The sequence below is a fragment of the Bombina bombina genome, chromosome 1 (assembly GCF_027579735.1).
Source record: "Bombina bombina isolate aBomBom1 chromosome 1, aBomBom1.pri, whole genome shotgun sequence".
NCBI lineage: Eukaryota > Metazoa > Chordata > Amphibia > Anura > Bombinatoridae > Bombina > Bombina bombina.
Genome location: NC_069499.1, coordinates 929,327,570 through 929,349,759, shown reverse-complemented (window position 1 = coordinate 929,349,759; position 22,190 = coordinate 929,327,570). Strand labels below are relative to the sequence as shown.

General features: G+C 38.9%; 1 protein-coding gene across 1 annotated transcript in view; it reads right to left on the bottom strand.

Annotated features, from left to right (window-relative positions):
• Nucleotides 1–1,650: 1,650 nt before the first annotated feature.
• Nucleotides 1,651–22,190, bottom strand: part of NOL4L (nucleolar protein 4 like) — an 82,695-nt gene continuing 62,155 nt past the window's right edge. The window contains exons 5-8 of the mRNA XM_053698717.1: nucleotides 14,261–14,452; nucleotides 13,531–13,653; nucleotides 13,132–13,318; nucleotides 1,651–4,860 (exon numbers count right to left, since the gene is read on the bottom strand). Coding sequence (XP_053554692.1) covers nucleotides 4,661–4,860; nucleotides 13,132–13,318; nucleotides 13,531–13,653; nucleotides 14,261–14,452 — 702 coding nt within the window. The 3' untranslated portion in view covers nucleotides 1,651–4,660. The remainder of the gene's footprint in view (nucleotides 4,861–13,131; nucleotides 13,319–13,530; nucleotides 13,654–14,260; nucleotides 14,453–22,190) is intronic.

Here is a 22,190-nt window from a genome sequence, read left to right as displayed (position 1 = left end):
GCTTTGGTTAGAATAAGGCCTGTGTTTAAACCTGTTGCTCCGCCATGGAGTTTAAATTTAGTTCTTAAAGTTCTTCAAGGGGTTCCGTTTGAACCCTTGCATTCCATAGATATCAAGCTTTTATCTTGGAAAGTTCTGTTTTTAGTAGCTATCTCTTCGGCTCAAAGAGTTTCAGAGTTATCTGCCTTGCAGTGTGATTCCCCTTATCTGATCTTCCATGCAGATAAGGTAGTTTTGCGTACCAAACCTGGGTTTCTTCCTAAGGTAGTATCTAATAGGAATAACAATCAGGAAATTGTTGTTTCGTCTCTGTGTCCTAATCCTTCTTCAAAGAAGGATACGTCTGTTACACAATCTTGACGTGGTTCGTGTTTTAAAGTTTTATTTGCAAGCTCCTAAGGATTTTCGTCAAACATCTGCATTGTTTATTGTCTACTCTGGAAAGAGGAGAGGCCAAAAGGTTTCGGCAACTTCTCTTTCTTTTTGGCTGAGAAGCATAATCCGTTTAGCTTATGAGACTGCTGGCCAGCAGCCTCCTGAAAGAATTACAGCTCATTCTACTAGAGCGGTAGCTTCCACATGGGCTTTTAAACATGAGGCCTTTGTTGAACAGATTTGTAAGGCGGCGACTTAGCCTCCGAGGAAGCAATAGTATCAAATTTGTAGAATTTAGAAAAAGTATGAAGTGAAGACTATTTTTGGGAGAAAGGTCTTACAGGCAGTGGTGCCTTCCGTTTAAGTGCCTGCCTTGTCCCTCCCTTCATCCGTGTCCTATAGCTTTGGTATTGGTATCCCACAAGTAATGGATGAATCCGTGGACTGGATACACCTTACAAGAGATAACAAAATTTATGCTTACCTGATAAATTTCTTTCTCTTGTGGTGTATCCAGTCCACGGCCCGCCCTGTCACTTTAAGGCAGGTGTTTTTTATTTTTAAACTACAGTCACCACTGCACACTATAGTTTCTCCTTTTTCTTACTTGTCTTTGGTCGAATGACTGACTGGTGCTGGGGGTTAGGGGAGGAGCTATATAGACAGCTCTGCTGTGGGTGTCCTTTTGCAACTTCCTGTTGGGAAGGAGAATATCCCACAAGTAATGGATGAACCCGTGGACTGGATACACCACAAGAGAGAGAAATTTATCAGGTAAGCATAAATTTTGTTTTTGTCATTTGAAATTACTTATTTTTCTGTTAAGACCTATATCCTAAAAGAAAATAGTATTGCAGTATTTGGCTGTAGAAAAGCTATGTAAACAACAGCCATTTAAAAATTCAACATCTCAGTGAGGGACATTAAACCGTAACTATATATTTTAAAAACCATAGTATTGAGGTTCTTCCTCAGCTCCCTCTAGTCATGGGTGCAGCCATGATGAAATCCAGCTTTTGTTGCATTCCAGTGCTGACGTTTGCACTTGGGCAGTAATTTTACTTCACATATTTGCAGTGAAATCTAGGTTCCAAAATGGTGACACCCTCAATTAGAAGTAAGGTTGTGTGAAATGTATTTAGTGTTTAATTTCCTTTAATTGCAATTGACTCTTTCCTATCTGCTGCTTGCCTGTGTACACTGTCTCTTTAAGCACACAGCTTGGGTGTAAAATATTGGAACTGAGAAATCACACACACAGACATTGGTCTCATGCAGTTTCTGAAATGTGGGACATTTTATTATGCAGTGTTCATTTAGTAATTAGCCTTACATATGATACACATATTAAAAAGGGTGGGTTCCACTTTAAATAGGTCAGTGCATTTAATACCTGGGGGTCACTGTTTTGACAGCTCATTGGTCTCTGCCTGCTAACCACTTCACGTCTTCTGACAAAACATCCTACAAATTAAATAAACTACATTTACTGGAAAAGAAAGTACAGAGTAACAATAAATATCTTTTTATATATTTATTATATATATAATTATATATATTAGATTGGGAAAAGCCTCATCTGCTTAGAAGAGCCAAGTGCAAGGGTTTTGTGTCCTAGCAGTGTAATTATGGTTAGTAACTGCTATGGTTTTCAGTTCTAAATGGTCACTTCATAAGTGATAGTGGTAGTGTATTTTTTTAAATAATAAATAAGTACATAGATGCCTCAAATCAGTGGTGTTTTGTGTTTAAATAGATCTTAAAATACCTCCTGTTTTACAATAAAAAAAAGAGTACTTCTGATATTTTTTATGTCTCTTTAATAAACCTGAGCTTTTACAGACCATGCAGATTACCATAAGCGGGCCCTGCTGATGGGCATGAACATAAGGGACATTGTGTAACTATGCAACCATATGATAGACTTTTCCTGTGCAAGGGGTAAAGTCTGGTTTGCTGCCCTGTGCCTATGACTTAGTAAGTAGGGGAGCCTTGGACAGCTCAATACTATGAGGCCACCTGCACACTTATTCCAACAGCAGTAACAAATCATACATAGACTAATGCTGACCATAGGTAAAAGGCAGGAATGTTAGAACAAAGCACCCCTTACGTGAAGTAAAACAGCTCTTGTGTTTATATAAAGGACAAAACATTTGTTAGTTTTCTAAGTGACACTTAACTGTGGCCCCTGCAAATGGAGTAATAATTTACTAGTGTACAGATTTATTGATTAAAACAAAACTTTAGACTGAGTCTAGAAAGAGTAAAGTGGTTTCCTGCTGTGCTCCAAGAAAGAGGTGGAGGCAAAAAGGTTGCAATTTTCAACCCAGTGTGTGCAGTAACAACTGCTGGTCGTCCACTTGTCAATTGAGTTGTTTAAACAACTGCAACTGGCTGATTCAAGGGACAATAAACACCTTGTAACTAAAGATTTTTCTGTAGACGTGCAATAAATTGTCAAATTAGGGAAGTGCGTTTTTTTTTTTTACTGTATTGCAATTGTTTCTCAATTACCAAACATGCTATTTGGTAGCTATTTTGTTACAAATTTTGATTTATCATCATCTTGGCTTAATCCTATTATGATTAGAATATGAGGCAGGGTTATGTTTGTGGAGCCACTTTAAAATCTCAAAACACAATTTGTAGGCATAAAATACAGGCACAGGGGGGGCAAAATAGTTAAAGTATATGGCAAAGTTGTACTGCACATCATTAAACATTTTGTAATATAATCTTAAAGGTACAGTCTACACCAAAATTGTTACTGTTTAAAAAAATAAAAAAAAATAATAGATAACACCTTTACTACCCATTCCCCAGATTTGCACAACCAACATTGTTATATTAAGATACTTTTAAACATTTAAATCTCAAAATTTCGGCCTGTTTCTAAGCCACTACAGCCTCCTGTCACTGAGCTAATTGGCTAAAATGCAAGTCAATAGATAAAAAATAAAATAGCCATGTGATCAGGAGGTTGTCAAAGGAGACTTAGATATAAGGTCATCACAGAGGTTAAAAAGTATATAAATATGATGGTGCTGGCTATGCAAAACTGGGGAATGGGTAATAAAGGGATTATCTTTCAACAATACAATTTTTGGAGTTTACTGCCCCATTTGTGAAAGAAAATGAATTGGATATAGCTTTTCCTAATTTGATTTGGCTAATTTGACGATTCTGCAGGAGGAAACCCAAAAATGTTATTCAGCAGCAATAGATTGACACACTTGAATATGAGGCTTTAAATTAAATCGTTAAAAAAAAAAATTGTCACAAACATAAAATTACAATATCGATAAATACAAGTAGTCAAATGGAATGTTGTAAAAAGTAAACTGAAATGGAATTGACCACAAAAAATTTTTTATACGTAAGGTACTGTTGCTAATTAGCAGTAGAAATAACACCAATGCACCCTGAAAGGATAATTATTTGTGTGTCCATGCAGAGTATGTGGTTTGGTCTGCCTGAGTTATGTACAGCAAGAAATATTCTTTGCTACTTTCTGTGCAAAATCTGAATTATACTAAGCAGGTGCGATCATATATTAAAGTTCTCAAGGATAGCGGAGTTTACCTGAAGTAAATAATAGCGGTAGTGGGCTAAGCTTTTGCTTTCACCCCTCAGTGTTCAGAGTGTATATAGAAGAGAATAGCACAATACTTGTATTTGTTAATGGTAAACAGGGTTCATGTGACTAAGCTTCCGTGTACAGCAATGGAGAGGAGATGTTGGAATGATCTAAGTAACTATAGGGAGTAAGGATTATCAATCACATCAGAGGACTATGGGATGATACAGTCACCTGGCAGAAAGAAGATAATCATAGAGTGCTAGCCAATAAATAGGGAGATGATGAGTATAATCCCAACAGATGAAAAGGATGGAATGCTGAAGAGGGATTAAAAAGGGCTGGTTCCAGAACCAGAGGGAGTTAGTAGGATGCTAGCTCGAGGCTACATTTAACAGATATAAACAGCTATACCTGTACAAACAAAACTATTCTCAGAAAAATAAATTAATAAAAGAAGAAATTCTGTTCAATAAATATTTGATTCCTGTCAGCTGGGCTGGACATAAGGGTGCAAAAGGAAATCTAATAGTGCAGAGAGGGACTCCCCAGATTTCCCTGCAGGACAAATGGCAAAGACCATGGCCCGAAAATATTGTCAGGTTCAGTGTCTGGGACACTTAAAGTTGAAGGAACATCTTTGCCAGATTCCAGTCTTAAATGAGAAATTGAGGTCAGAAGTAGGAGGTCAGTATGGAGCACCAGTCAATTCTGCTGCAATATCAAGTTTTCCAGTTCATCTGCAGAACGCAACAGGAAGGCGGCTGATTCTCTGTACCCTGCGATGAGCTGCCGCACAGCTCCAATTTCAGTGGGACTCAGCTGGGCACATGGCACTGCTCTGCTGCTGGAGTTGGAGTGGGTGCTTCCAGATGCCAAAGCCTTCATGCTGAGATCAGTGGGACCTGTGAAGAAAGACATCTGTCATAAAACAGTTGTATGAAGTACATCTAAACAGGCAGATGATTGGTCAGTAAATAAACACACAGGGTACAGTCTGTTGATACTATCACTCAGTGCAGTGCAAGTTTCTAATTGTTAGGGTGTATATTATAAAATAAATTAAAAAAAGGGCCATTATAGTCCAAAAATGATGTGCTCTAATCAGTTAGCGTATGTACCTTTTAAGACTCCATCCTAGACTACAGTGGGCTAAATTACAAGTGCAGCGTAAACACAGATAGAAGTAATCTCTTAGCATGCGCAGGTTATCACATGTATTACAAGTTGAAAGTAAAACTTTTGTGAGTGACCGAAACCTGACGAGCGCTAAACTTCAGGATTTGGGATACCGCAACCGTGCTAACCTTTTCTCCCCATAGACTTCAATGGAGAGAGCAGAAGACTGGAGTACACTAATTCTTCATGTGTGCTAACCCGACATGAATATTAAGGTGCGGTATGTATTAAATATTGAAAAAAAATTAAAAAAAATATATATATATATTTTACAGTATGTATAATAATTATTTTGCTAAATATTTTTTTAATATTTCCATAACACGCCTTAAGATAACTAACCCAACATTGTGTGTTGGCTGCACTAGGATATATTGCTTCTGGGATCTGCCACTTAAAGGGACAGTGTACTTTAAGATTGGTTACCCTTACCACTGATTTGTTATACCAACTGCAGAATATAAACTGTAATGGAATTGATCCTTTAGGTTATTTTTTCTATATGAAATAGCCAACAGAAACCACAGCCCAATGAAATGGGCTGAGCTTGCAAATTAGCTTATCTCTCTATTATTTACACAATATCCTCCTTATTGAATACAATCATTATAGAGAACAGTGGAAAATAAACATTTGAATACCTCTATGTCCAACTCCACTGGGAGCGTGATTTTATTTTTTACAAACCTTGTTTACAACATTACTATTAACTTTTCAATATATTTGGGGAAACCACATTCAAAAACAGCTATTTCAAATGACAAATCAAGATATAAGGAGTTATCTTTAAATATTTTAATACACTTTAGCAGGTACAATGGATAATTGGGAATTCATTAAAAGTGGGTAGAAAATCACAGTACACTGTCACTTTAATTGTTCTTAGGTCCATACACAATCCACATTAAGTTCTGTTACTCTGACTTCAATGACGGTACTACAGCTCTCATCCAAAGCTAAGCAGGATTCAGGACCATCTGAGGCAGCCAAGATGAAGTGTAATCAGAGGTAAGTTTAGATTTCATGCTATCTTGTCATTGAAAAATCTATTGTCCACTGAACTCCCCCCCCCCACCCCCAGCAAATACAGGTCACATTTACCTTAGATATTTATTTCCAATGGCATGGAGAGTCCACAAATCCATTCTAATTACTAGTGGGAATTCAACTCCTGGCCCACCAGGAGGAGGCAAAGAACACCCCAGAAAGGATCTTAGTATCCCTCCTACTTCCCACAATCCCCCAGTCCTTCTTTGCCTTTGTACATCATGGATGTGTGCGAAGATGGTGTCTCAAGATATTTAATCCTTTAATGGGTAGTTTCCCTGCAAGAAAGGGTTGGGGTATTGCTGTGTCCATGTAATCATCTTTAGTAAGAGTTATAGTGGATTAATTAGCTGTTGGAGGTCAGTGAGGTAGGCCTTACTTTTCTTGCAACAATTTATGCTAACCTCTATATAGAAAAACAGGGTTGGTTACTGTTTTTTTCTTTCTTCAGGTCCCTTTCAGATATTGGTTAGATCTTTCAGACCTGAAAATCTGTTCCTGACTCCACAGGTAAGTGCTTTATTCCGTTTTAGGTTTAGAAGGCTTAAAGGACCAGTCAACACAGTAGATTTGCATAATCAAGAAATGCAAGATAACAAGACAATGCAATAGCACTTAGTCTGAACTTCAAATTAGTAAAAAAAAAAAATTCTGAAAATTTTAAAAGTTATGTCTTTTTCCACTCCGCCTGTACCATGTGACAGCCACCAGCCATTCACAAATGCATACACGTACCATGTGACAGCCATCAGCCATTCACAAATGCATACACACTTATTCTTGCACATGCTCAGTAGGAGCTGGTGACTCAAAAAGTTTAAATATAAAAAGACTGTGCACATTTAGTTATTGGAAGTAAATTGAAAAGTTGTTTTAAATGGTATGCTCTATCTGAATAATGAAAGTTTAATTTTGATTGAGTGTCCTAAGCACTGGGAGTTAATCCTCTCTACAAGGAGTATGGGGACAAGGTTTTTGAATCTCTTCAAGTTGGTATTTTTAAGAGCAGTTTGGCAGGGCACTGGTGCTGAAATCGTCATGCACTGCTTACATACGATTTGGGACTGAGGCTGTCAGGGGATTTTGTGAGGATCAAATTTTATTAAAGAATCCTTACAAACGTTCATGAGGAGCAATATTGTGCATACTAGTTAACCTGTTTTTGGCATTGGGGACTGTTCAACATGGGAAGAATCATGGGGTTGTTTATTTTAAGACACTGGGTATTTTGCACACTTGAGAGGGTGGCGCAGTTGAAACCGGATGCGGTCACGTGACGACCGCTCGTCTTCTTCCCCGCTGATGTGCTTGTAGTGCTGAGAGTATAGAGATGGCTTACTCTTTTCCTCATTATACATTTTCCAGTTTTAACTTAGGGACGTCTCCCTATATATAACAGAGACGTCCCTAAGTTTTATATTTGTTTTATAGGAATAAATTGACACGTTTTAACTTTTTTTGACATTTCACTTTTTGATATCTTAAGCTGTTTAGCGCCCTCTTTTTTTCTTACTGCCTTTGGTTACACTTTTGATACTACAAGGGAAGGTTTTGTATCTACATAGAGGTGTATGATATCCCATAGCCTTACGCATTACTCAATAGTTTATTTCTTTAAGTTATATTGTGCTAAATTTAGTTTTATAGTACTTAGATTTTGGATTATTATTTTTTCTGTGGACTGTGGTAGTATTTCCTTAGGATGGAAAGGGAACTAGATTTATCTGATAATTTTTCTAAATGTCTGCATTGTTTAGAAGCCCAAGTGATTCCCCCTGTGCAACTTTGCTCTACATGTTTAACAAATATGTTACAGTCAAAGAATGAAAGCATAGGAACATATTTAAAGGTTAACCCCTTAGAGCCTGCTGACTCAGGATTCTGGTCCCATTGACATGCCTCAGCTTTCCTCTGAGTCCCTGTCCCTAGCGGTTTCACAATCAGTGCCCTGCAGCACCAATCAGTCTACATCTGGGGGTGTATTTTACCCAGTGATTTTGCCTCACGGCTTACTTCAGAAGTGTCTGGGGCCCTGAGTGTTTTACCTATCTCAACTAAAAGAAAGAGAAAGGCTAAGAATATTTCCTCTAAGTCTGGAATATCTTCTAACGCCAAAGTTGCCTTAGTCAATTTATCCCAATTATCTGAGGATGACAATTCTTCAGCAGCCTCTGAAGGTGAAATCTCTGACTCAGATTCTAACATCGTCCGTACCGTAGAATCTGAGGTTAGTTTTAGATTTAAGCTGGAACACCTCTGGCTACTTCTTAAAGGGACAGTCAAGTAAAAAAAACTTTCATTATTTAAATAGGGAATGTTATTTTAAACAACTTTGCAATTTATTTTTATCACCAATTTTGCTTTGTTCTCTTGGTATTCTTAGTTGAAAGTTAATTCTAGGAGGTTCATATGCTAAATTGATTAGACCTTGAAGACTGCCTCTAATCTGAATGCATTTTGAACACTAGAGGGCATTAGTTCATGTGTTTTATATAGATAACATTGAGCTCATGAACATGAAGTTACCCTGGAATGAGCACTGATTGGCTAAAATGCAAGTCTGTCAAAAGAACTGAAATAAGGGGGCAGTTTGCAGAGGCTTAGCTACAAGATAATCCCAGAGGTAAAAAGTATATTTCTATAACAGTGTTGATTATGGAAAACTGGGGAATGGGTAATAAAGGGATTATCTTTCTTTTTAAACAACAAAAATTCTGGTGTTGACTGTCCCTTTAAGGAGGTTTTGGCTAATCTGGAGGATTCAGAGATTTCAGTCACGGAGACTCCTAAGGTAAATAAACTGAATAGTTTTTTTATGTCAAACCAAAGTCTGTGGAAGTATTTCCTATTCCTGACCGTAGGACAGACATTATTTCGCAGGAATGGGAAAAAAACGGGTGTTTACTTTTCTCCTTCTCTTGTTTTTAAGAAAATGTTTCCTATTGCAGACTCTGTGCGGGAGCTTTGGCGTACCGTTCCTAAGGTGTATGGAGCTATATCCACATTAGCCAAGAGAACTACTATTCCCCCTAGAGGATAGTACCTCCTTCAAGGACCCCATGGACAGGAAGCTGGAAGGGTATTTGAGAAAGTTTTGTTTTTACTAGCCATTTATTTTGCTCGTAGAGTCTCAGAACTTTCGACTCTACAGTGTGATCCTCATCTTATTTTCCATGCGGATAAGGCGGTCCTTCGTACCAAATTGGGATTTCTTCCTAAAGTGGTTTCGGACAATATTAATCAGGAAATTGTTGTTCCTTTATTCTGCCCTAATCCTTCTCCTCAGAAGGAGCGTCTGTTACACAACTTGGATGTAGTTCGTGCTTTAAAATTCTATCTGCAGGTTACTAAGGATTTTAGACAGACAATCTTCTGCTCTTTTTGTTGTTTTTTTTCTGATAAATGTAAGGGCTAGAAGGCCACTTCAACTACTCTTTCCTTTTGGTTGAGGAGCGTCATTCGGTTGGCCTATGAGACAGCTGAAAAACAGCTTCCTGAGAGGATTACGGCTCATTCAATCAGGTCTGTCTCTTCTTCCTGGGCTTTTAAAAATGAGGCCTCTGTGGATCAGATTTGCAAGGCGGCCACATGGTCCTCATTGCATACTTTTTCCAAATTTGATGTTTTTGCCTCTGCTGAGGCTTCCTTTGGGAGGAAAGTTCTTCAAGCGGTGGTGCCTTCAGTTTAGGTACGCCTGTCTTGTTCTCCCTCCCCTCCATTTTGTGTACTTTAGCTTGGGTATTGGTTCCCACTAGTAATTAGAATGGATTTGTGGACTCTCCATGCCATTGGAAAGAAAACTAAATTTATGCTTACTTGATAAATGCTTTTCTTTCCTGGCATGGAGAGTCCACAAACCACCCTTGTCTAAATTCAAGTCGACTGTCCTATTATTTTTTATCTAAAACTTCAGGCACCTCTATACCCTTTATGTCCTCTTCTCTTTCCATATTCTTTCGGGTGAATGACTGGGGGATTGTGGGAAGTAGGAGGGATACTTAGAGACTTGTTGTGGTATTCTTTGCCTCCTCCTGGTGGTCAGGAGTTGAATTCCCACTAGTAATTAGAATGGGTTTGTGGACTCTCCATGCCAGGAAAGAAAATAATTTATTAGGTAAGCATACATTTTGTTTTTTCCACAACCTGAGGCCAGGGATGCACACTCTCTAGACAACCAGGGGTCATTGATTTGTATTAATGAATACATATTTGGAGAGCATAGAAGTGAAAAGGCATCAAGCCATTTTTGCCTCCACTAAATTCTGATGCCCTAGGTACAGGTGTAGTTGGCTTATATTAAATACTCCCCCTGTCAGCCTTATAAGAGGAATATAAGAAGATTCATAATTTAATAAAAATGAAATAAATTTTTGACTTGTATACATAAGTATCAGATGCAGGTGTTAATAGCTTAACTGCATATAAACATGGTGGGCAACATAGCAAGTTAAAGGGACAGTCTAATCAAAAATAAAGTTTCATGATTCAGATAGGGCATGTAATACAACTTTCCAATTTACTTTTATCATCAATTTTGCCTATGTTCTCTTGGTATTCTTAGTTGAACGCTAAACCTAGATAGGGCATATGCTAATTTCTTATCCCTTGAAGGCCGCCTCTTATCTGAATGCATTTTTACAGTTTTTAGCAACTAGAGGGCGTTAGTTCATGTGTGCCATATAGATAACATTGTGCTCATGCATGTGGAGTTACCTAGAAGTCAGTACTGATTGGCTAAAATGCAAGTCTGTCATAAGAACTAAAATAATGGGGCAGTCTGCAGAGGCTTAGATACAAGTTAATCACAGAGGTAAAAAGTATATGAATATAACTGTTGGTTATGCAAAACTGGGGAATGGGTAATAAAGAGATTATCTATCTTTTAAAACAATAAAAATTCTGGTGTAGACTGTCTTTTTAAGTAAGCACAACAGCTAACAAGAACATTGCAGAAATAACTTAACTAAATGTGAAAGGCAATGGCCCAAAAAGTACAGATTCACAGTTAATAGACTATGAAATACTACTCAAAGAGAAAAGAAGAAGGAATCCCTGTAACAGATTATTATGATGCACAGTTTATCGGAAAGGGTAAACCATACCTAGAGGTATTCTGACAATAACGCAGTATGGGAAGGAAACATGGGACTTTGCTCGGACACAAATGTTCTGGTGTCTGGAACGTGCCTAGGGCAGCCTCATTTACATTTACTATTCCTTTAATGTATATTGATTCTAAAGGTAAAAGCAAGATTCAAAAGCCAAACACTTTTAAGGCAACATAAGAAAGGTAACTACAAACGCTCTCAGTATTTATGATGGCTTAAATGGGGTAACTAAACTTACAAAATGGAACAATACATTTACACAAAATAAAAATATGAAATGTAGGCATGTGCATTGGATTTACACAAATCTTTGTGTGTTGTGCGAATATATCGGGCTCCGAAAAGAGCCGAAAGCCACTACCTGCGGCCATATTCGTCATTCATTCATAGGAAGGAATGATGGATACACGTACCTAATAAAATGCATACATTCTATGTTAGTAACTCCTAGTGTTTTCCGCCTGGGTATAATTGTTTCCTTAATCTGATATACCCAGAGGGTACGTGGCAGGCAGTAGTTATCCTTGTGCTATTAAAGGGACATCAAACCCACATTTTTTCTTTCATGATTTAAAAAGAGCATACAATTTTAAACAACTTTGTAATTTACTTCTATTATATAATTTGTTTTATTCTCTTGATATTCTTGGCTGAAAAGCATATCTAGATACGCTCAGTAGCTGCTGATTGGTTCCTGCACATAGAAGCCTTGCGTGATTGGCTCACCCATGTGGATTGATTTTTCTTCAACTAAGGATATCTAAAAAATTAAGCAAAATAAATAATAGAAGTAAATTGTAATATTGTTTAAATTTGTATTCTCTATCTGAATCATGAAAAAAAAATTTGGGTTTAGTGTCCCTTTAAATGGTACTTAAAGGATTACTTTCTGTTATAATTTTTAAGCTAAACAACTAACATATTAAAGTTAATAAACATTAATTAAAACCTACTGACCTATATTTTCTCCAAAACGAAGTTTCATAACGTTCTAAAAGTTATATCTTTTATTCGCCGATGATGTCACGTTATCCTGCCCACTATTTTCAGCACTGCATGTTCAAAATACTTAAACCAATAACTTTGTGTTTAAAGCGCCATTTTGAAACCTAGGTATTGTAAACGGATTGGTACAGAGCAAAGGATACCCACGGAGTGGGTTTGGAAAACAATTAAATTTGCAGACAAGATTTCTGATATACGGTAGAGATATGTTAATGAAATGCTATTGATAAAAAGCGTATTTGGGGTAGTTAGTTAGTAACAGGCATAGAAAATATTTGCTTACAGTGGCCCTTTTAACATTCACACAGTTCGGCTGTATAGAATAGAAATAGAAAACTGCTGTTCTTAAGTCAGCATTTAAATCATATATAGAAGATTTTATAGTGTATCTCTAAGCAGTTTTACTAACACTAAAGACAAACGGTCACACTGTCAATGTGTATACAAAGACTCAGGCACCTGGTGGTGTCATGACCCTCAGCTTATGGTGATCATGATACATAAATACACACACACTAAGCTGTCTGTCTTTCTTCACAGTCACTCTAAACAAGGAAAAGTACATATGGTTTATATATAAGCAGTCAACAGGTCAGGTAGTCTTCTAGTATGGTCAAATGGTAATTTACAAGCTGCCACACAGTTGTTTGCACAAACAACACAGTCTGCATATATACAAGCAGACATAGTTGGTATATATCTAAGTGCTTGCACACTACAAAGAATCAGGCAGTCTGTATGTTCTCAAGCAATTCCAGCCTGTGTGACAGCATATACAATTAGTCAGGTGTTCCGTGTGGGTGCAGTGCCTCTGCTCTGGGATTCCAGTTATATTACCATTGCAGTGGTTTCCAGTGTTCAGTGTAGTGGCAGGTGGCACACTCCCCACAATGGACCCATATCCACGGTATGAATAGTTGAGGCTGCCATTCATGTAAACAGGTTCCTGGCTGAGGGTACCTGTGGGCAGTGTATATGTGGAGTGTGCAAGCCCAGAAGGTTTCTCTAATGAAACACTATCATCCTGTACAATATATAAAAGAGGTAAAAACACAATAGTTAAAGTTGTAGAGAATGTTACACAGTGATCATTTAACTCCCTTTACGCTCACGTTTCAGCCTTATATACATTCATCTGTGCCACTCCCTGCACTTTAACCCATTCTACTCCTTTCTCTTTCTATGCTTACTTAGTTTCTTTCCAATTACACCTCAGCCAACATCATGCTTTCTTACCTGAGTAGCCTGGTAAATCTCCAGTCTCATTCTTTTAGCTGCTTTCCTGGACTCACTCTCACAGGCAGCAGCCAGTATATTCTCAGCCATGGCTGACGTTAAATGAGGAGGAGTAGGTCTGGCCTATAGACAAAGGAAAAATATCAAATTACTACTATACTATATCCATGTAAAAACCACACAGACCTTATTTATAACGTTTATACAATGAATGCATAGACATTATACAGCCCATGCAGAGAGCTTACACAGATCTGCAACACATCACATTCAGAGCTTACAAAGATCAGGTAAACAACTCACACACAGTTTAAACAACCAGTTCAACAAACCAAACATTTCTATAAAGTGTGTTAATGTAAGATATGTTGCTTTAAAATAAGGTATCCTTTAACAGTTGACTAATGAGCTTACTCAGACTAGTTACACCTTGTCACATTATAGCAACTCGAGCATAGAGATAACCCAGTCATAGGCCATACAGTGAAACTATAAATCAGCTATAAACCTGAGGTAGACTTTATAGACCAGTAACACACTTCAGTAAAGGGGAATCGCACTCATGATAAGCGATTCACACAAGTGGTGGGAGCTTACGCTCAGTAGTTACATACACCTTAAAAGTATAGTATATTATGGCAATTAAATATTTACAATAAAGGCTCATCTGACTGCAGGATCTCATACAGGCCCTGTGAAGAGCTCAAGAAGATGCAAGGAAATCTCTTACCATCTCCATTCCGTTTTTTTTCATGCGTCTGCAAGATTTGAGGTAAGTGCGAATGCGTTTTCTTGCTCGCTCCTGGAATTCCGGAAACTGTCGACTGCATGATTCAATGATGGCCTGAATTTTCTCCTTTGGCTGTTTGGAGATGGGAACCATGCGGTCCAAATTTTCATCCACAAAGAGGCGCACAAACATCTACAAAAGGCAACAAAGCACAAGATTAAAGCAAAAGGATAACTTCCACTAAAAAGTTTCTCCCTGCACCTTGACCTGGTGCTGTGCTATTCAACATTTTCACAAAAATACTACGTTCTAAATATTACATGTAAAAAAACAAAATTTATGCCTACCTGATAAATGTATTTATTTCTTGACACGGTGAGTCCCCGGATCATCTAATTGATATTGGGAATATCACTCCTGCCCAGCAGGAGGCGGCAAAGAGCACCACAGCAAAGCTGTTAAATATCACCTCCCTTCCCTCCAACCCCAGTCTTTCGAGGGAAGCAACAAGGTGTCTGAAGTTTATAACATACCAACAAAAAAAACCTGTCCTTAAGAAAAAAGGGCGGGACGTGGACTCACCATATCAAGAAAGAAAGAAATTTATCAGGTAAGCATAAATTTTGTTTCCTTTCTAATGACACGGTGAGTCCACGGATCATCTAATTACTATTGGGAATCAATACCCAAGCTAGAGGACACAGATGATAAGGGAGGGACAAGACCGGTAACCTAAACGGAAGGCACCACTGCTTGAAGAACCTTTCTCCCAAAAGAATTCAAATTTATAGAATGTAGAAAAAGAGTGAAGAGAAGACCAAGTTGCAGCCTTGCAAATCTGTTCCACAGAAGCTTAATTTCTGAATGCCCAAGAAGAGGAAACAGCCTTCGTAGAATGAGCCGTAACTCTCTCAGGAGGCTGCTGTCCAGCAATTTCATAAGCCAAACGAATGATACTCTATAGCCACAAATATAAATACAGGAGTACCTGTGATACTTTTTACCGCATATCTCCTATAGGAGGCGCTAGAAAGCAATGATAGATATTACCAAAAAATTAATGTGCATCTCATGACACAATATACAAAATGTAAAGACGTTAAAATTGTAAAATGTATATATATATATACAAACGGAGCACTAGTCATAAGCAGTATGGTTATAGATAAGTCCTAAATATCCGTATGATGAACAGGCAGCTCTCGGTCTTCACCCACAGGGATGATGCAAATTTTATGATGGATAACTGTAACAGAAACAGGTGCCACATGTGTAGATCAATAAGGACCACAATATCCAAGCGAAACAAGATACAGGGTACTCACAAACGTGAAGACACTCTGTTGTGCCTATGGAAGCAGGCTGGTATTCTAGCAGCAAACCAGCTGGCTGTACAAAGGAATCCCCGTCGTAGCCAACAGCAATGGTATCCTGTAACTACAGGTCTCCAAACGGCACCCCTTGCCTGGATCACTTTCTGCGAGCTGGAACTGGAGTAAGGAAGGGAGAAGGGCTAATCTGCCCTTAGGTTACTAAGAAGGAGATAGCAACACTGACACCAGGCTTATAAAAAGTGAAATCAGTATTTATTATTATTATACAGAATAAAAATACCAACAGTGTAACAAATTACAGCTAGGTGTGTTAAAAGCAAATCTCCTCTCAAATACAGAGATACTAGCGACGCGTTTCTCGGGGATAGCCCCGTTTCCTCAGGCTTGTATACTCTAGTGAGACTAGACGGACAGTTATGCTGAAACACTTCCGGGCGGTAGTACTTACGAATGATATGAACAGGCATTATTGAACTTGTAGTTTTTTCACTATTTGGGTGTTCACCAATCAGATAGATCTTTAGATACAAGCCTCCTAAGGACCTATCATGATTGGTTAATGAGGTAACACAGATGCAGTTTGTTTACATAAATACGAACATAAAGTTTCTCATGATCGGCACAAGCTTATGTCTATGAAATTTCAGAACCATCACATGATATTACACAGTCCACAGAGAAATATATTATAAATCACATCTTTATATATAAATAGTAGAACAACTTTAATTGCAGCAACAAGTGGGTGTTTAGGGAAAGGAAGGATACTATTGGTCCATGTAAAGGAAGGGGAATGTTTATTGCAAACATATGGTTACCTAGCCCTATTTAAAGGGAATTCAGATGGAGTCAGAGTATACAAGCCTGAGGAAACGGGGCTATCCCCGAGAAACGTGTCGCTATTATCTCTGTATTTGAGAGGAGATTTGCTTTTAACACACCCAGCTGTAATTTGTTACACTGTTGGTATTTTTATTCTGTATAATAATAAATACTGATTTCACTTTTTACAAGCCTGGTGTCAGTGTTGCAATCTCCTTGTTAGTAACCTAAGGGCAGATTAGCCTTTCTCCCTTCCTTACTCCAGTTCCAGCTCGCAGAAAGTGATCCAGGCAAGGGGTGCCCTTTGAGGACCTGTAGTTACAGGATACCATTGCTGTTGGCTACGACGGGGATTCCTTTGTACAGCCAGCTGGTTTGCTGCTAGAATACCAGCCTGCTTCCATAGGCACAACAGAGTGCCTTCACGTTTGTGAGTACCCTGTATCTTGTTTTGCTGGGATATTGTGGTCCTTACTGATCTACACATGTGGCACCTCTGTTTCTGTTACAGTAATCCATCTATAGCCACAAAGAAAGAGAAGTAGCCGTAGCTTTCTGCCCCTTACGTTTTCCAGAGAAAACCCCAAACAGAGCAGAAGACTGACGAAAATCCTTAGTCGCCTGTAAATAGAATTTCAATGCACGCACACACGTCCAGATTGTGCAGCAGACGTTCCTTCTGAGAAGATGGGTTAGGACACAAGGAAGGAGCAACAATCTCCTGATTAATGATCTTGATAAAGGCACGCCAAGTGCTGAAACGCGTAGAAAAAGCATACTCTGTGGAGTTATTCGATCATCATCATCTACCTACAAACTTCTATCGATAGAACCCAGGAGGACTTCGAGGAGCGAGCGGTCTGTTCCGCAAACTAACAAGCCAAGCAAGCAACCAAAGCACCGGGCTGTAACAGACAGTGAAGCAGCTGTGAGTACTTCCGTCGTGCAAGGAACACGCCGGCCAGGGAGCACAGCAAGGTAAGTCTGTCTAACAGCTGAAGGTTCTATATTAAATACCAAATATCTAAGACAGTCACTTTAACCACCTGATCACACCACCACTTAAAGAGCTACTATATAAAACGTAGCGGTACATTGCACGATATCCAGGAGATTCACTCACTTATTCACACGGATAAAAGAACTGCACCTTATAAACTGCTTTCATACTCTGGCATTTGTTAACACTCATTCCGGAGATCATCTACATTTGTATCAATATTGATGATGCAAACTATGTATTGATACATTCTATATATCAAATTAGGAATCATACACGGACACTTATGTTACGGAACGACAACCTTATTATTTATTATTTTTTTGCAGCACATTCTTATTGGCATTAAATTTGTATAAATAGAGTGAAATTCAGTTTGTACTGATAGAGTAAATTCAATTTTACTCAATATACTCTTTTCACACAGTTATTATTAGACACAGCTCTTAGATAAGTATTTATAACATAGATCAGCATTCTTTTTATCTAAGTGTTTATATTTTTTAGACTACGAAATATAGTTGTGGCCACCGCTCACTCAGCATTTTTATTCATTTGTATCGTTTATTGATTAAATATATATTTAATGTTTTAACCAGCATAGTGTGGTTTATTATACATATTATCTATCATAACCCATTAGGGTTCATTTATGTGATACATGGTAACTAATACCCCATTATATATTTTTGAGTATTGAATTAGCAAATTACCCTCAGCTCCTATAAGTGCCTTTCATTTATTCCAATAACTTGTTCCCTCCTATTGACTAAGTAGAGAGATCTTAGTCTAAATTTGAAAGGCAAAGAGGGTGAGACAGTGTCCAGACTCTTTTTCTACTTTGATTAATCTCCTGATTAATGTTCCGATCTGAAACCACTTTGGGGAGAAACCCTAACTTCGTACGCAAAACTACGTTATCCGAATGAAAAATAAGTTAAGGAGACTCATACTGTAATGCCGAGAGCTCTGAAACTCTACGAGCAGATGAAATAGCAACCAGAAACAAAACCTTTCAAGATAATAATTTAATATCTAAGGAATGCATAGGCTCAAACGGAGCAAGTTGAAGAAATTTAAGAACTAGATTAAGACTCCAGGGAGAAGTAACCGGTTTAAACACAGGCCTGATTCTGACCAAGGCCTGACAGAATGATTGCATGTCTGGTACATCCGCCAGACGTTTATGTAACAAAATAGACACGGCAGATATGTGACCCTTTAGGGAGCTTGCCGATAAACCCTTCTCCAAGCCCTCTTGGAGTAGCCTCTGGATTCACACCAATGCAGATATTTACGCCATATCTTTCTAGTCACAGGCTTACAAGCTTGAATCATGGTCTCAATGACCGACTCTGAAAATCCACCCTTAGATAAAATCAGCATTCAATCTCCAAGCAGTCATCTTCAGAGAAACTAGATTTAGATGAAGGAAGGACCCCTGAAGTAGAAGGTCCTTTCTCAATGGAAGACTCCAAGGTGGACGAGATGACATCTCCATCAGGTCTGCATACCAGATCCTGCAAGGCCACGCCAGAGCAATGAGAATCACTGACGCCCTCTCTTGTTTGATTCGAGCAATGACCTGAGGAAGGAGAGTGAACGGAGGAAATAAGTATGCTATACTGAAATTCCAAGGAACCGCCAGAGCATCTATCAGTACCGCCTGAGGATCCCTGGACCTTGACCCGTACCTCTGGAGCTTGGCATTCTGACGAGATGCCATGAGATCTAGATCCGGTTGTCACCATTTGAGAATCAAGTTGGAAAACCCTTCCGGATGAAGTTCCCATTCCCCCCGGGAGAAAGGTCTGTCTGCTCAGAAAATCCACTTCCCAATTGTCCATTCCTGGAATGTGGATCGCAGATAGACAGCAGTTGTGGGTCTCCACCCACTGAATAATCTTGGACACCTCTGACATGGCCAAGGAGCTTTGAGTTCCTCCCTAATGATTGATGTAAGCCACTGAGGATATGTTGTCCGATTGAAATCTGATGAACCGGGCTGAAGCTAACTGAGGCCAGGCCAGAAGAGCATTGAAGATTGCTCTCAGCTCCAGAATGTTTATGGGAAGAACAGACTCCTCCCGAGTCCATGTCCCCGAGCCCTAGAAGGCCCCACACTGCTCCCCAACCTAATAGGCTGGTGTCCTTTGTCACAATCACCCAGGGTCAGTAAAAACAGGTTCCCTGGGAGAGATGATCCTGAGACAACCACCAAGGAAGAGAAACTCTTGTCATCTGACCCAGATGAATTCGCAGAGATAGATCAGAATAATCCCCGTTCTACTACCCGAGCATGCATAACTGCAGAGGCCTGAGGTTGAAACAAGAAAACGGGATGATGTCCATAGCGGCTGCCATCAGACCGATTACCTCCATATATTGAGCCACTGATGGCTGAGGAGAGGATTGACGTGCCAGGCAAGCATCGAAAATTTTCAATTTTCTGACCTCTGTCAGAAATATCTTCATCAATATGGAATCTATTATGGTTCCCCAGAAGACTACCCTTGTAGATGGAGTTAAGGAACTCTTTTCCAGACACACCTTCCAACCATGAGAGCGGTTTAGTTCATTGACACTCTTGAACTAAAGAAAGAATGGAACAAATAGTTTCCATTTTGAAGGACTGTACTCTGAGAAATTTGTTTATACTCTTGAGAGCCAAGATTGGTCTGAAGGTTCCCTCTTTCTTGGGAACCACAAACAGATTGGAGTAAAATCCCAGACCCTGCTCCTGAACTGGAACAGGAACTATCACCCCCATTTTGGATAGTTCCCAAACACAACGTAAGAACACCTCTCTTTTTATCTGGTCGACAGATAATCTTGAGAGAAGAAATCTGCCCCTAGGGGGAAAGGTCTTGAATTCTAGTTTGTATCCCTGGGACACAATGTCTATCGCTCAAGGATCCTGAACATCTCAAACCCAAGCCTGAGCAAAAAAGGAAAATCTGCCCTCCACAAGATCCGGTCTTGGATCGGGGGCAGACCCTTCATGCTGACTTTGGATAATTAGCTGGCTTCTTGGATTGCTTTCCCTTATTCCAAGATTGGATGGGTCTCCAGGAAGGCTTGGACTGTTCCTATTTTGTAGAGGTAGAGGAAGGTTTACCCTTAAAGTTTAGAAAATAATGAAAATTACTCTGATGTCCCTTCTGCTTATTTCTCTTATCCTGAGGGAGGAAACGTCCTTTTCCTCCTATAATATCAGAAATAATCTCAGCCAAAGCTGGGCCAAACAAGGTCTTACCCTTGTAAGGAATAGCCAAAAGCTTAGACTTAGACGACACATCTGCCGACCAAGATTTCAACCACAAGGCTCTGCGAGCCAGAATGGCAATCCAGTTTCTTATCCATAAGATCCTTAAAAGAACAGCTATCCTCTATGGGAATTGTAGTTCTCTTAGCTAAAGTGGAAATTGCCCCTTCCACCTTGGGGACCATTTGCCAAGACTCCTTAATAGAGTCATCAATAGGAAATATCTTCTAAAAAATAGAAGGAGAAAAAGGAATACCCGGCTTCTCCCATTCCTAACAAATTCAGTAGCCCGATCTGGTAAGGGAAAACATTCCAGCATGGAAGGTACATCATAATACTTGTTAAGTTTACTAGACTTTTTAGGGTTGACAATGACAGTAGTGTCAGAGTCGTCCAGAGTAGCCAAAACCTCCTTGAGTAGTAAACGGAGGTGCTCTAGCTTAAACCTGAAGGATACAACTTCAGGATCAGAAGAAGGAATTACACTGTCAGAATCTGAGATCTCACCCTCAGATGCTACCAAAGAATCCTCCTCATCAGATCTATAAGAGAGAATATTCGCAATAGCCACAAATGAGTCAGACAACTTACGCACTGATTCTTTAGACTTCCTCTTGCGCTTTCCCTGTAGCATGGAGACCCCAGACGCAGCTTGAGAGGAAACGCAAGGCACTGTATTAATGGGTAATAACATTTGGGACACCTGAGGAGAAATATGTGACATATTTTGAACATCGTCAGAAGACTCCTGGACAGCATCTGTCTTAGACAATATTGGCTCAAAAAGTCTATCCTTATTGGTGGTTCAATGTTAGCAAACATAAAGGACATCTGTAATCTATAACAGAGTTATGATCCATCTTTAAAATTATTCAAACTTTAATAACATTTTATTTAGACAAAACCGTTACTGTTTCTTTAAATTTTAAAACGAAACTGCTTTATTTTTGAAGCAATGCAAAAACGAAATTGATTTATTTATCATGTAATACAATGTTTCAAAAAACCTGAAACAGCCTCTACACCTCAGCTTTAGCTCTGCTTAGAGGTGCCTTATACAGTAAATATGTGTATGTAAAAACGGCCTCTGTGTGAGTAAACAATCAGAGCTGTTACAAATGATACCACAAACGATCGTTTGTCCGTTATAAACAAAAAATGGCAAGCTGCAATGAATCTCTCCTCCATACAGGAAGTGAGAGAATAATAAATGCGCAACAGCTAAAATTACCGCCACACAAGCCCCGTCCATCGTGGGTGTGTCAAATAACGTCTGTCCGACATTTAAAGTGAATCTTCGTTATAAAATAACAGAAATATCACAAACTTTGAGACAAATTCTCCTCCAGTCCCCAGTGTCTGCAAACACTGCCTTACATAATCCCCTTAACACTAGGAGAAATGTAATAAACATCCCCATGCAGGGAAATAATAAAGTGACATTTTTTTCTTAATACTGCTTAAGAAAATAAAATTAGCACTTACCTCAATAAAATCTGCCTGGCAGCA